This window comes from Rissa tridactyla, chromosome 8 (assembly GCF_028500815.1).
Source record: "Rissa tridactyla isolate bRisTri1 chromosome 8, bRisTri1.patW.cur.20221130, whole genome shotgun sequence".
Classification (NCBI taxonomy): Eukaryota; Metazoa; Chordata; class Aves; order Charadriiformes; family Laridae; genus Rissa; species Rissa tridactyla.
Genome location: NC_071473.1, coordinates 43576053 through 43589173, shown reverse-complemented (window position 1 = coordinate 43589173; position 13121 = coordinate 43576053). Strand labels below are relative to the sequence as shown.

Genomic DNA, 13121 nt, shown 5'->3' with positions numbered 1-13121 from the left:
GAGTATTTGATACTATGCAAACTTCTGGCAGCGAAGGCGGCCTGGGGCTGGACGGGCGCCAGGCCCGGCCCACGTAAGGGAGTTTGGCCGGCACAGGCCGGTCAGCTGGAAACGTGGAAAAGTGCCCGCGTGGCCAGCGGACGCTGTCAGTAATCCACTGCCCTTGTGCCGAGAGCTGGGAGCTGGCAGCACAGCTTGAGCAGCAAAGGCTTTCGAGTGTGGACGAGGCTGACCCGCTTGACGGAGCCTGTCCAGGGATACTGACCTCCCCTTGGCTGGGACTGGCTGCGATTTTCACAGGTCACGTTGTGCTAAATGCTTTTTAAATGTGTAAGTGCCAATAGGCAACCTTGACAGCAGGCACAACGCACCCAGAAGAGCTCCTAACCATCCTCAGAGGCCACACTGGGTCCTTCATACCTAAATAAAACCTTAATTTCGCTGTATGTTTCTCCTGACACACATTTCCTTCGATGTCAGGCCGCAGGCATGTGGCAGCACTGAAAACCTTACCAAAACAGCATTCCAACACAGATTTTTCTGTGGGCTGCTGCCTCTCTGACCCACTCAGACTCCGAATTGCCAGGCATATGGACCAGAACCCCAAAGTGGATTGAAATCACAGCAGGAACAACACTCAGCCTCCTACAGACGGCGGTACCAACACAGGCAACTGGCAGGTAACGGTTTTCAGATGAACTCTGCGTTTCTGGTCTAGCAAGCTGCACTTGCTAGCCATTAGTCAAGAAAGGCCAGCTCTCTGATATCAGGAGACACGAGCCAGTCTTTTTATGATGACGAGTGGTAAAATGTTGCTGTGAGCAGAAGTGTGTAGGCAGGAAAGCTTGATGCCATATAGTTGTTACTGTGGACTGAGGTTACTTATAAAACCGGCAAAAGGGCAACAATGAGCTTGTAATTGGAGGAATCAAAATTTTGCCTGCTCTCAGAAATAAACCAGGTCAGAACCGGCAAAAAAAAAGAAAAAAAAAAGATTCACTGTTAACTGAGAAACTTTACAAATGAAAATGGCAACATTGCTGAGATCAAGAAATGCCAGGACTGTGGGGGAAGGAGTTGCCAAGCTACTGTGAAGAGTAAGCTCAGATTTGTTCAGTGGTGCAGCTGTTTCTTTTCCTTATTTAACAACTATTTTGCCCCTGAAAAACAAAATTTAAAGTAATGGAATCCCAAAGGGCAAGTGCTTGGGCAGGATGTTATTTGGACTAGATGATCTTTAAAGGTCCCTTCCAAACTAAACCTTTCTACGGGCCTATGATTTAGCATCACTAGGAGGCAAGCCAAGCCTAGGCAGGGCCCACACAGCTCTCTTGCTACAGATAGCAATGGAATGAATTAAAAAAAAAAGAAAATAGGGCAGAAGAGCACCTCAGTGCCCAGGAATTCACCTTTGACTAGCTGCCATTTAGCTGCTGTCCCACCTGCCAAACTGTGCCCTTTACAAAGTTGCTTATCTGAGGCTTCATTAGGGCTAGATGATACAATTAAGAAAAGAAAAAAAAAAAAAGCCAGGAGTAACTACTCAGCTCCATTGCTCAGCGTGAATAGGGTTGGTCTGTCAGACAGACTCCAAAGGAAAGAGGCCAAACATTGCCTTAAAGCACCATTTTGTCTGTTCTCCGCAGATCTGGAGCACAGCATGGCTCTGCAGAGCCAGGCTGATACCAGAGGGAGGGAGACATCTCAAGCTGATGCCAGAGAAGATGGGGCAAAAAAAAGGCCAGCTAGGATAAATCCTTTCTGGGCAGGGAAAGTTGAGCACCGCAGCCCAGGCACAGCAGTGCCAGGCCCTGGGAAGAGGCAGCGTGGCTCAGCCTGGAGCACGGCACAAGCCACCGTGCTGGCTCCAGGGGCAGACTGGGCCAGCCTCCCTGTCTGTCTGCTCTATGTGGTTAGTCTTTGGGTTTTGTTCCCCTTTTATTTTATTTTGTGCGATATGCAGAGATAAAGGGAAATAAATGTTAAAAGAATGAGTGCTTTTAAATGGCTATGACGCCGTCCCCTGTGGAGCGGTGTTAGCTGGGTGTGAGGAGGACGGGGGAGTGGGACTTTCTACCCCCACCCGACTGAGCCTTCCCTGGCCCTGTGAGGCCACCACGAGGCTTTGGCCACGTGGCTTCACCACGGCAATAGCCTTGCTGCAGAGGCCTGGGCTTGGTCATGTTATTCCCGGTGTGGTCTGTGCCAAAACACTTGCGCACTTTCTCTCTCTGTCCTTCCTCCTGTTTCTCCTCAGCCCGTGGGTAAGCTCACTGACTATCTGAAAAAGTCCCTCTGTGCCTTACACATAGCATGCAGAGGAGTGGAGCCCAGAGGTGGTCAGTTGGGAGTGTTTGGTCCCTCATATTTTCCCTGAGTCGGTTGGAAAGGGTTTGGGCCAAGAACATGCATCAAGAGGGGAGGGGAGGCCCAAGTGTTCTTGGACAAGGAGAAAGAAGGCGCTTGTGCACGTATACAAGTGTTCTAGAAACTGCTGTTTTGGTGAGAGCATTTGAAACCACAGACTAAAGGTTTGCTGCGCACGTGGCCGTGCCTGGTGAGTGCTTGGTAAGTGGCACATCCGTGTGGCAAAAGTGTCCTCACCAGCTGTAGTTCTGTGGCATGGCCAAGGCATTTTCGCTGCAGTGCGGGCAGGTGCTCACTGCCCACTTCCCAGCTGGCCGGCTTCCTAAAGCGCAGCACTTAGTGTGGCATCCTTCCTCCCCAAACACACCCGCAGGTGCCTGCTTGTCCGTGTAGCCTTGCCATCCTGGGCCCTGGCAGAGATGCAAAGCAAAGTGTCCTGATGCCAGCAGTGCTGGCACCTGCATGTGGGCACACAGCTGCGCACGTGTGCTGCCTCGCAAGGGCAGGAGCCAGGGAAAGGCTCCACCAGCCTCAGGTCACCCTGGGGGGGAACCACTGGGGTAGGAACCAGCCGGGCAAGAGGAAAACAGGATTTTGCATCTGGCACCTGCTCAGGTGCCGGTCTGGCCTGGCAGGAAACGCCACGTGTGGCTGAGCTCCAGCAAAGTCAGCGAGGAGTCAGTAAGAAGGTGCCCATAGTCGTGTCAGGGACAAGCTCATCACTCTTGTCTGCCACATGCTGCCACCCATCATGCACATGCTGGCCAGGGCGGACTGGGCTTCCTCAGGAAGGACGGACAGGCCATGGGGCTGTGGCCCATGTGGTTCTGCTCAGCAAAGCTCAGCATCACCCCAGGGCTGTATCCTGCTACATCCTGGGGTCCTCTGAGGATTAGTAACTCGCAGTAGAGCAGGTGGGAAGGGCAGGTCTCAGGCCCCAGCCACCACTGGGACAGCTTCTGCAGAGCATGGCCTGGGCAGAAAGTGGCTACCGGCCTCCTCCTGCTGGGAATGACCCATCCTTTGGGAAGTGGATGGGACCCAGAGGGGGCCATGGCTGCAAAGACAGACTTGTCAGGAGCCATTCTGGGAGCTGCCAAGGTCTGAGGACTCTGCTGGTGGGCAGGAGGTTGAGCACACACACGTACAAAGGGGGTCGTCCAAAAGGGTGTCCAAGCTCCCTCCTGGCACAGGGTCCCCGTGGGAAGTGTAAGGCACTTGTGGCTGGGATGTGCTCATGGGAAAGGAGTTCTATGGCAACAGGCTGGGGAGCATGCCCATCTCCAAGGGACTCTGTGACCTCTGCTTATTGCTGAAGAAACAGACAGCAAAGCCAGCTTGTATGAAACCCGATTATTCAAATTTATTAACATCAAGAATTATGCAATGATGCTGTAGATTTTTTTTTTTATTAACAAATAGAAAACAGACTGTATACAACAGTGACCCCTACAGCACTATGCATCCACAAGGTAAAAATGAATGTGTCCTCCAACATTACCAACCCTGGATTGCTGATTTCAACGTAGCTTGGATTCTTAACATTCGGAATACATGTGATAATACAATTAGATACCCTTCCACCACCTTTATTCATAACTCAATGCACTCGAAAGAGGGCTGCTCACTCCCTGTCTTTAGTGCAAGCGTGATATAATAAGGAGTATTAATATATAGTACCATTAAATTAAGTCCAGTAGTCTTGCCACATTGGTTCATTAGAACGTCCTGAAGTAGCGGAAAGTACAATATTCTAGTGACTTTTAACATTTGCAGGATAGCAGAAATTATAGATACACCCAACCTCTGAAGCCATGTGTACTCCCCTCCCCTTCCCTGCAGTACCCTGCTTTCCAAAGAGAGCCTGCCCGGCTCTGCTCTGGGGACGGCTGGGCTTGTGCTCCTTGCCTTTGTAAATGCTCCGATGCACTTCACTGGTGAGAGGTGACAGAATGGCGCTTGCACGCACGGAACCGCGGGATTAACAAAAAGGGCTGTGTCTCGTTCTTTCCATCCCCTCCCCGGGGGAAGTGTGGGACCCGCTCGCTTCTCCTGCCCCCTTCCCAGCGAGACACACAAAAATAGGCTCCAAAGCCCGGAGCCCAGGATTTCGGGTCTCTCACAAACAAGGTGACGACAACTCACGTCATATCGGGATCTGCCAATACACACGGTCACTGGATTGGTTTAACACGCATCGTAACAGGACTGAACGGTTTCCAGCTGACAAAGGGGACCGCTTCTCCAGCGACCCCACATGCCCTCCCAAACTCAAACCTACTCAGGAAATAATGGGGGGGAGGGAAAGGCTAAAAAAATAATTGGTAGCTTAGGTCCAGTTCCATGAAATTTCATATTCTACAGAGGACTAAAAAGCAGCCTACGGGGAATGGAGCCGGGCAGGAACCACAAGCCAGCTGCTGCAAATTACCAAGGAAGCTGCACTAAAATGGGCAGAACCAGCAGTGACTGGGCTGAAATAAACACAGGGCAGTAAAAAACGTAAAAGCAAAAGGAAATTTAAAATAAAAACCCAACTCCCAAAGGTTTGGCGGGTCCAGTTCTGCCTGGGCAAAACATTAAGACTTGCAAAAAATAAAAAATAAAGAGAGAGGAGATTATAAAAACCACTAGTAACTATTTTACATGTTTAAAAAAAAGATCCCATTCCACCCACCTAAAGCCTCGCTGTGAAATGCAGTCGCGTGAGAGAGGGCGAGAGATGCACATGAGCAGAAATTCAGCCAGAGACTGGAAATGCTTTTGGAGTCGGATTCCCTCGTTTGGCGCTGGGGCGAAGATCCTAAATGCCGTGGTCAGAACTGGTTGGCGTGGAGGTCTGCTGCCTGGGCAGCACCTCCATCTGTACAGAAGGACTGAGGAATGGGCGGCTCTGGCTCAGAGGGACCCGTCTCCACTCCTAGACATCCCCACCGCGACTGGAGGAAAGCACTAGTTACGTTGCATAGTGGTCGAAGCTGCCGAGATACTCCAGTGCCGCTCTGTAGCACAGCTGGTACTGGTCCTGCAAGGCAGCAAGGGGGGAAGCGTGAGAAGCTGGGACCCAAGGACATCGGGCAGCAGGGTTGCACATCCAGAGATGATGGCTCCCCTCCCTTCTCCCACAGATCTCACACCACCCTGGGGAGGAGGGGACACTCACCTCTGTCTGCACCATGGCTGGTCGCTGCGTCCGCAAGGTCTTCACCGTCTGGAACATGTCCACCACCCCCTCGTAGCGCATCCTCTCCAGCACGATGCTGAGCGTGATAAACACGCCTGTGCGCCCGACACCAGCACTGCGCAGAGGGAACAAGAGGTGCTCTTAGAGACCCACCAGTCTCAGCGAGGCTCTGCAGAGCTCCCAGGAGAGGTGCAAGCTCATGGAGCATGGGGATGTCCTCAGTGGAGCCAGGACAGACCACAGGCACATTGTCAGCCAGAGGTGCCCTCTCATCCCCATGGGGCCCACTGATTCTGCTTTGCCTCTGGGCCAAGCTGCTGTGGCACCTGGCCCTGCCCGAGGACTCTTCCAAGGAGGTAGAAATCAGTACCACCAGGGCACTGCATTAATCTAGTCACCTGTCAGAAAGGCCGCCAATGGCACACATGGACGTTGCCGCCTCCTTGTCCCCTCCCTGCCTCTTGTCAGTGGTATGCAGGAGGGGCACCACGTGCTGGGGAGCTGGCAGCTGCCAGGGTAGGCGAGGCAGGGGACATCTCTGAGGGCTGAAGAATGCAGAGGTGGATGTTTATCTGTTCCCACTCACCTGCAGTGCACCGTGATGGGCCCATCCTGTCCGAACTGCTCCTTGGTCTTGTGCACCTGCCCAATGAAGTCGATGAAGCCCTCTCCTGTCTTTGGCACTCCCTGCTCAGGCCAGTCTGTGAACTGGAACTGGCGGATGGTCCGTGACTGGCCGTCCTGCAGGGGACAGTGGTGTTAGCCGTGAACCGTGGGTGAGCAGACAGCAAGAGGGGCCGATCTCGCTCCCCTCAGCACTGGTGCTGCTGACCTGCTCTCAGACCCCCTGGCCCAGGCCAGGTGAGAGGGTGCACAGGCCATGGATAAGCCCAGGCAGACCTTTCGCCGCGCGTTTGGGGCCTTCCTCTGCTCTCCTATGTTCACCCCAGGGTGGCTGAGCTGAGCAGGACTTTGGGCCCCTGCAGGAAATGTTGGGTCAGTGCCCTGGTCCTGTTTGGTGCCCAGCTCTGCCACAGGACCTCATTTACTGTCACACAGGGGTCCTGTGCCCGGCAGATGCTGCACACCGAGTGCAGAGGAGCCCGTGTTAAATGTTTGCCCAAGTGCACAGCACAGGCAACACAGGGTCTGGTGCTGATAGGGATTCCTGAGCTGCTCACCGAGGCTGACACAGCCGGCAAGGAAGAACCTGTGGTGACAGGAGCAGCAGCTCCTTCTGCCTGCAGTGCAAGGCAGCACCTTGCCTTCCGGTTCCTCCAGGAGCTGCCGCACAATCCCTTTGCTGGCCTGGGCAGGGCAGAGCTGGGGCAGAAGCACAGGAGGCAAAGGAGCTGGGGAGCCAGCAGTTGCACTTACCCTGGCATCTGTCACCTTGAACTCCCGGAGGATGTACTGCGGCATGTTGTACTCTGCCATGGGGTCCACCACGAAGTACTGGTACCGGGCAGAGCGCTCTGCGGGCCAGTACTGATGGCACTTCTCCTGTGGATGAGGAGCACAGCGAGACATTAACACCGACAAGCTGCTGCTCCTCCCTCCCGCTCCCTGGGAGCATACGTGGCTGTGGGGCCACAGGGTCAGCCAGAGACACGCCAGCAGGAGGCTGGCCCAGAGCGGCTGGTGCTGGGGACAGACTGGGGTGAGCTGAGAGGTCGTGCCCACAGACAGCAGCCACACAGCCCCCTTCTCCCCTGAGCAGGATTCGTACCCGGCCCATCTCGCGCAGCTTTGTCAACATCACCACGATGGTGGAGTTGTGCTCCCAGAGCATCCGCCAGAAATCCTCTGTGGTCTCGGCCAGCGGTCCCTGGGTGGCGATGTAGGCCTTCTGCTGCCTGTGACAAACATAATGGTGCTCAGAGCAGCTCCTGGGAGATGGGCAGCAGCCGCTTCGGGGAGCTGGTGGGCTGGGAGGGCTGGAGGCAGGGACCCCATGCAGCAGGACTGATAATGCAGCTGCAGCAGAGAAGTCTCTAGGACTAGCCACGTACTCGGGGAGAGGGATGAGCCTGCCCAGCGCATGGCTTCTAAGTGCTCCCCACAGACGCAGTGAGCACCACTGGGTGCAGGATCCAGAAAGGCAGCTAGTCCTTGCTGGGGTGACAGTGTCCACAGCCCAGCCTCTCCCTGCTGCTTGTCCCTAGTGCTGCTGCACCGAAAGCCTTCTCAGCGCCCAGGCCCACGTGAGCAGGCTGCCAGCACCCATCTGGGCTGGGAGGAGAGGCTGTGCTTGGGGATGACCCTGCGCTTTTTCTCTCTGCAGCACCCACTGTCCCTCCCATTGCATGGGAAGACACAGAGCAACTCAACCAGGTCACCTGGATCACGCATGCCAGCTAATAACTAGGGCAGTGTGGAAACCACCAATACCATTTTGCCAACTTCTCTGAAGCTTCCAAATTTGTGCTTGGTTCCACTGCGCACCAGAGCATCCCTCAAAATGTCTCGTGTGAAAGCAGAGCTTGCCCTGTCCCAGCCTGGCACCCACCCTGAAGAAAGCACCCTTGGTGCTTTGGACTCTGAGAAGTGCCAGCTCCGGTGTTTTGGTTCTTTAGCTCACCGAGCGCCCAGGCTGGCACGCTGCTGCCACCTGCAAGAGATGGGCCTGATGCCGTATGGGTGGCAGAGACACGGTCTCGCTTCACCACAGCGGGGCGCCGGAGCCCGCAGGATGAGGGCAGCATCCTCCCGTCTTACATTTCATCTCTCCACTGGTGCTAAAAATTAATGAACATGCTGCAGGACAGCTGTAAAGTGCAGGATGAAGACAGGGGCTGCTTCAAGGTGGATTTATAAAACATCATAAAAAGCAGGGAGTGGGGGTGCAGAATGAAACAAAAGATCTAATAAAGATGCAGCATCAGTGATGTCTGCAGGACCTTGGGCCAACTGATCTCTTTAGATAATACCGAGAAGATTGCTTGCTTCAAAGGAAAGGATAGGAAGAGATAACAGCACTCTTCAGGGATGGGGTAGGTAGCACATGAAATGGTACCACCTGCCGTGCTGGCAGCCCTCCTTCTGCAGCATCACCAAGAGGCAAAACCAGCATCGCTCTTAATCAGCTCTGGAGCCAGGGCACTGTGGCTGCAGCCCACCTGTCAGACACCGGGCTGCCGGGGTGGGCGCGCAGGCAGGCAGGCACGTTAATGACACGGCGCTGGGTGGCTCAGAGCCACACAGGCAGGAGGGAGCAGAAGCTGCTCTGTGACAGCTTTCCTCCAGCCCCTTCATCCTTCCCCATTACTCTGTCCCACCCCGAGGGAGCCTGGCTCGCTGTTGTTTTGCTGTGTTGGGATGCTCCCAGAGTTGCTCCCCTTTTGCTCCCTGGCCACTCTTGCCTCCATGTAGCCCTTCCCCCTGGGAACCCTTGTGGGCTCAGCTTCTGGAGCGGGGATGCAGGCACAGAGCCACTGGCCTGGCTGCACCAACATCTGTTCCCTTTGGCAGTGCCTGTTGCTCCTGGGAGGTCACCAGCCCATAATAAGCATTTGGGCAGAGCCAGGCTGGAGGGGGACTGTGCCACATTCATCATGCGCTCCTGCACTGGGTGACCCTACTGCGATGGTGCACAGAGAGATGACAGGACTGAGCGCTGTATGTGCGTTGTTGGGGTTTGGTCTGGATTATCGTCCAGGGATTGGACGGAAAGGAGACATGCCCACTAGGCTGTTTCCCTGCATTCTCCCCCTCTCCTGGCGCTTAGCATCATAGAATGCGATGCCAGCAGTTAGATACGGAAACCATAAGTATTATTGCCCCACTAGATCTTAATTTGTGCTTTCTAAAAGGTACCCTGGGGAGCAGAACCGAATGGCAGGCTCTCCAGTGTCCAGCACCAACCCTGCCTGAGGATCCACAGAGTCCCCCCAAAATCAAGACACCGCATAATGAGCCTCGGGCTGCTGCCTGGATCAGCCATGCAGTACAAGCACACTTCTACCTCTGGTTGCTACAGCTAGTGAGGTGGGGCAGGTTTGCATTAGATGCTGCAGATATAAAACACACGCCAAGGAACGCCTACCAGAAGACCCTATAAACCTCCACAGGAGCCAGCACAGCCTCCCACCCCAGCCATGTGGGCATCTCTCTACAGCAATACAAGCCAGCCTGGCAGCGCTCACTCACGAGCAGTCTTCACGCACTGTAACTATACACACTCCAGCGCCTGAGAAGACGGTAATAGATAAAATGCAACGAAGTGATCCCCAACCCACCTCTAGGCAGCCAGGACCAGTCCTTGGGAAAGAGAAGAAGGGGGCTCTGCCCAGGTTCCCAAGCGGCCAGGACAGCCTGGCCCAGGCACCTAAGGTGGCTCTTACCTGTACCCATCTATGAAGCTGGCATTGATGTAATCGGAGCCCTCGACACCCCGGATGGGCTGCAGACAGACTCTTGTCAGCTCATATGGCATGATGTTGACGAGGCGATTCTTGAATTTGTTGCACGGGAGGTTGGCACTGATGAAACGTGAGGTATGTGCTTTAGAGTTGGCCAGCAGCTGAAAGAGAAGGAGACATGTCAGACGCCTGCTGGGGATGTGGCAGTCTGGGGGCAAAATCAGGACCCTGGCAGCAGGGCAGGCAGGAGTCCCTCCGAGCACACAGCCATGCTCCCTTCCTCTGACCAAGGGACAGCCACTGGGGACCAGGGTCTTTCCGGACCAGATGAAGGGCTCTGCCACCATGTTACGAGGAGGCTGCACCTAGCTGCTCTATTTCACAGCAATCGGCCACAGCCCCTCTGCTGTGGCATTGCACACCTAGGAACTGCACGGCCTCGCTGCTGGCTTTTGGTGCGCAGCTGTAGGTGACAGCAGGGGAACCACCTGCACTGACCCGCTGGTGCAGCCCCAAAGCCACATATAGAGGAGTGGAGACCCACAGCAGCTCTCTGACCCACAAGGGCCAGGACATGAAGCTCTGTACCTCGCTGAACCGGGGACACATGCCTGGTGGCGTCAGAGAAGGAAAGCTTTCCAACTTCCAACAATGTCTTACTATTTACTTCTCACCCCAGAAGAACCCAAGAAAATGTGAGAATTGTGACAGTTTTAGGTAAAGAAGATCTATTTTGGGTTACTGTGAGACATTTTATGGTTCTGTTTGAGCCCTGTAAACCGGAGTCATGGTAAATGTGTTACTTAGATTTGCTGTCAGAGACATTAAAACAGAAATCCCTCTTTTTTTTTCCTTTTTCTTTTCTTTCTTTCTTTTTTTTTTTTCCCCTGGCATCTCCAGAGCCACCCTTCTCTCTATGTGTGGCAGCTGGTCCTTGGCAGAGGCTCCCTGGGGAAGGACAGGGTTGCTCTTTGGGGAGTGATACAGCCATGTGAGGCCCTCCCATATCCTGCTCCTGAAGGTTTCCCACACAGTGGACACTGCCAGGGCACGGAGAGGGGCAAGTTTTATTACTGTTCTGAAGAGGCCCGTGGAGGAACAGCAAATTTTTTTCTTCCTTACAATAGAGTTGCTAAAGTTGAGCCTAATTTTGTGGCTCTCTTGAGAGGCTTCTCAGGGCAGGTGTCACCATGAAATACTAATGCAGCATGTTCTACTGTCCTAAGCCCAGGACACCATCAGCTCTGGTAACCATGGGACAGAGCTGCTCAGCTATTAGTCAGAAAGTCAATATTTTGCCTCTCCTGCTCCTTTGTCACTTGGAGGGAATCCCCAGGCGAAGCTGTGTTGCTGCAGTTCATTTCACAGCCTGCATGGTCTGCTGCTTCCCTGCACAAGCTATATTCCCCTGCACGCGTTCACCGGACTAATGCACCTCATCTGAGAATCCTGGCGCTTACCAGAGCTCACTTCCATCTCCAAGGCTGTAATAAATATCTGCAGTTGGCATTCACAGATACAGGTAGCAAAATGTGGGCTTGGCTTCTTAAAAACTGTGCCTTAAAACACTGCCTTCACCAATTCTAGACACTGAGGCTTGGTGTCGAGGTGGTTAAAAGATAACAGAGCTCAGCATTGAAGAAATGAGACTATAAACGTCTCACATATTTAAATCGGAGCCGTTTCCAGACAAGTTGTTCACAGTAACATCAATTATCACTAACACGATCTGCATCTGATTTTAGATGCAGCTCCCGCCGCACAGTGAACCTAGAGCAGAACGTGCTGCTGAGAACTGCGCATCCATCTGCCTTTTATATCCTCCCCAGAAGCTGCCAATCCAGGAGGGACCATGGCCGACACAAGCTTTAAAATTCAAATGTATTTTAAATCACTGCCTACCTGGTTTAGAAACACACGAAAGAATTAACTGTCTGTAATGATCCACGCCTCTCCCCTCCCAACCCCTGGACGAGCGGCCCAGTGTGGCTGTGTGGGCAGAGACAGGGCGCCGGGGAAGGGGGTGATGGGGCTCTGCCACCAACCTTGAATTCCAGCTCCATTGCAGTAACGCTCTCGCCTGGTGGCACCTGGGTCAGCTTCTGGATGTGAGCAAAGAGGTTGCGTGCAGGCACCTCGGTATTGCCACACGTGGCTGCCTCCAGCAAGGCCTCGTGGATGAAGATGTACTGGTCCTCCGTCTGCACCATGTAGTTGCGCTGAGAGCGCATGCACGTCACGTGGCCGTAGATGTCCACCGTCTTCTCATGCTTCATCCGCTCCAGCATGGCATCAATGACAATGAAACAACCAGTTCGGCCCACGCCGGCACTGCGGGAACAAAGCACGTGGCCTGAGATGACATTCTCTCCTACAGATGCCACTCAAGCTCTGCTCTTGCTTAAGAAAGAACCTGGACCTAGAGCGCACAAAAAGAGAGTAAAGGCTTCTCCCCATACTGACGGCTAACCAACGGAGCCCCAAACAAGAGGCGACAGGAGGAGCGAGGGAGGGAGGTACTGGACAATGTGGGAAGCTATTCAGCCCTTCTGCTGTCCTCCTTTCACCAATGGAGTGGAAAGGACATGGTGTCACTCTGCTGGTCCCTGCGGTGGCTGGCAGCGCCTCCACAAGGGAAGGAGAAATGTGTTTACCAGGCAGGAGAGTGACAGCGTACATGTGCATGAACTCAGAAGACCTGAAGCTCAGGCTGGGCCCTGGCACCAGTGAAGCTCATAATTTGAAGCCTGCTTGTCCCTTGACCTGGGTCACTGTTTCCTAACCCATAAAATGAGGGCAGCCAACCCAAGAGGGGAAGGCAGAAAGGTGAGGTCACGCATGTCTATGCTGAGTCCTTTGGTCAAGCACCAGATGCTTCTCCACTGTTGGAAGGGCAGTAGCAATCCCCAAACTATGCACCCTGAGAGCACCCTGAAAATAACAGACATGCTGTCGTGACATGTAAACACAGGCAGAGATAGGGAGCTAGACATTTCCTCACTTATGGTGCAAGTCAGATCCTTAACAGGGCTTTAATACAGCTTGTTTGTGTGTTAATTATACCCCACTCCCATCTGAAACAGAGCATGAAAGAGCATTAAACACTGCTGGTAAGGCGTATGCTGGAACAGCAATGATGGAGTGGTTTGTTCAGTAATAGTCCCCACTCGGCTGGTATAGATAAATCTTGTCTGGATAGGATGCTGAGC

At 53.7% G+C, this 13121-nt stretch overlaps 1 protein-coding gene across 5 annotated transcripts in view; it reads right to left on the bottom strand.

Moving 5' to 3' along the window:
* Positions 1-3721: 3721 nt before the first annotated feature.
* The window catches only part of PTPRF (protein tyrosine phosphatase receptor type F), a 390558-nt gene continuing 381158 nt past the window's right edge, over positions 3722-13121 (bottom strand). For all 5 annotated transcript variants that reach the window (XM_054210595.1, XM_054210596.1, XM_054210597.1 and 2 more), the window contains 7 exons: positions 11958-12243; positions 9895-10073; positions 7281-7407; positions 6929-7054; positions 6138-6292; positions 5531-5666; positions 3722-5392 (listed from right to left, as the gene is read on the bottom strand). In XM_054210595.1, coding sequence (XP_054066570.1) covers positions 5324-5392; positions 5531-5666; positions 6138-6292; positions 6929-7054; positions 7281-7407; positions 9895-10073; positions 11958-12243 — 1078 coding nt within the window. In that variant the 3' untranslated portion in view covers positions 3722-5323. The remainder of the gene's footprint in view (positions 5393-5530; positions 5667-6137; positions 6293-6928; positions 7055-7280; positions 7408-9894; positions 10074-11957; positions 12244-13121) is intronic.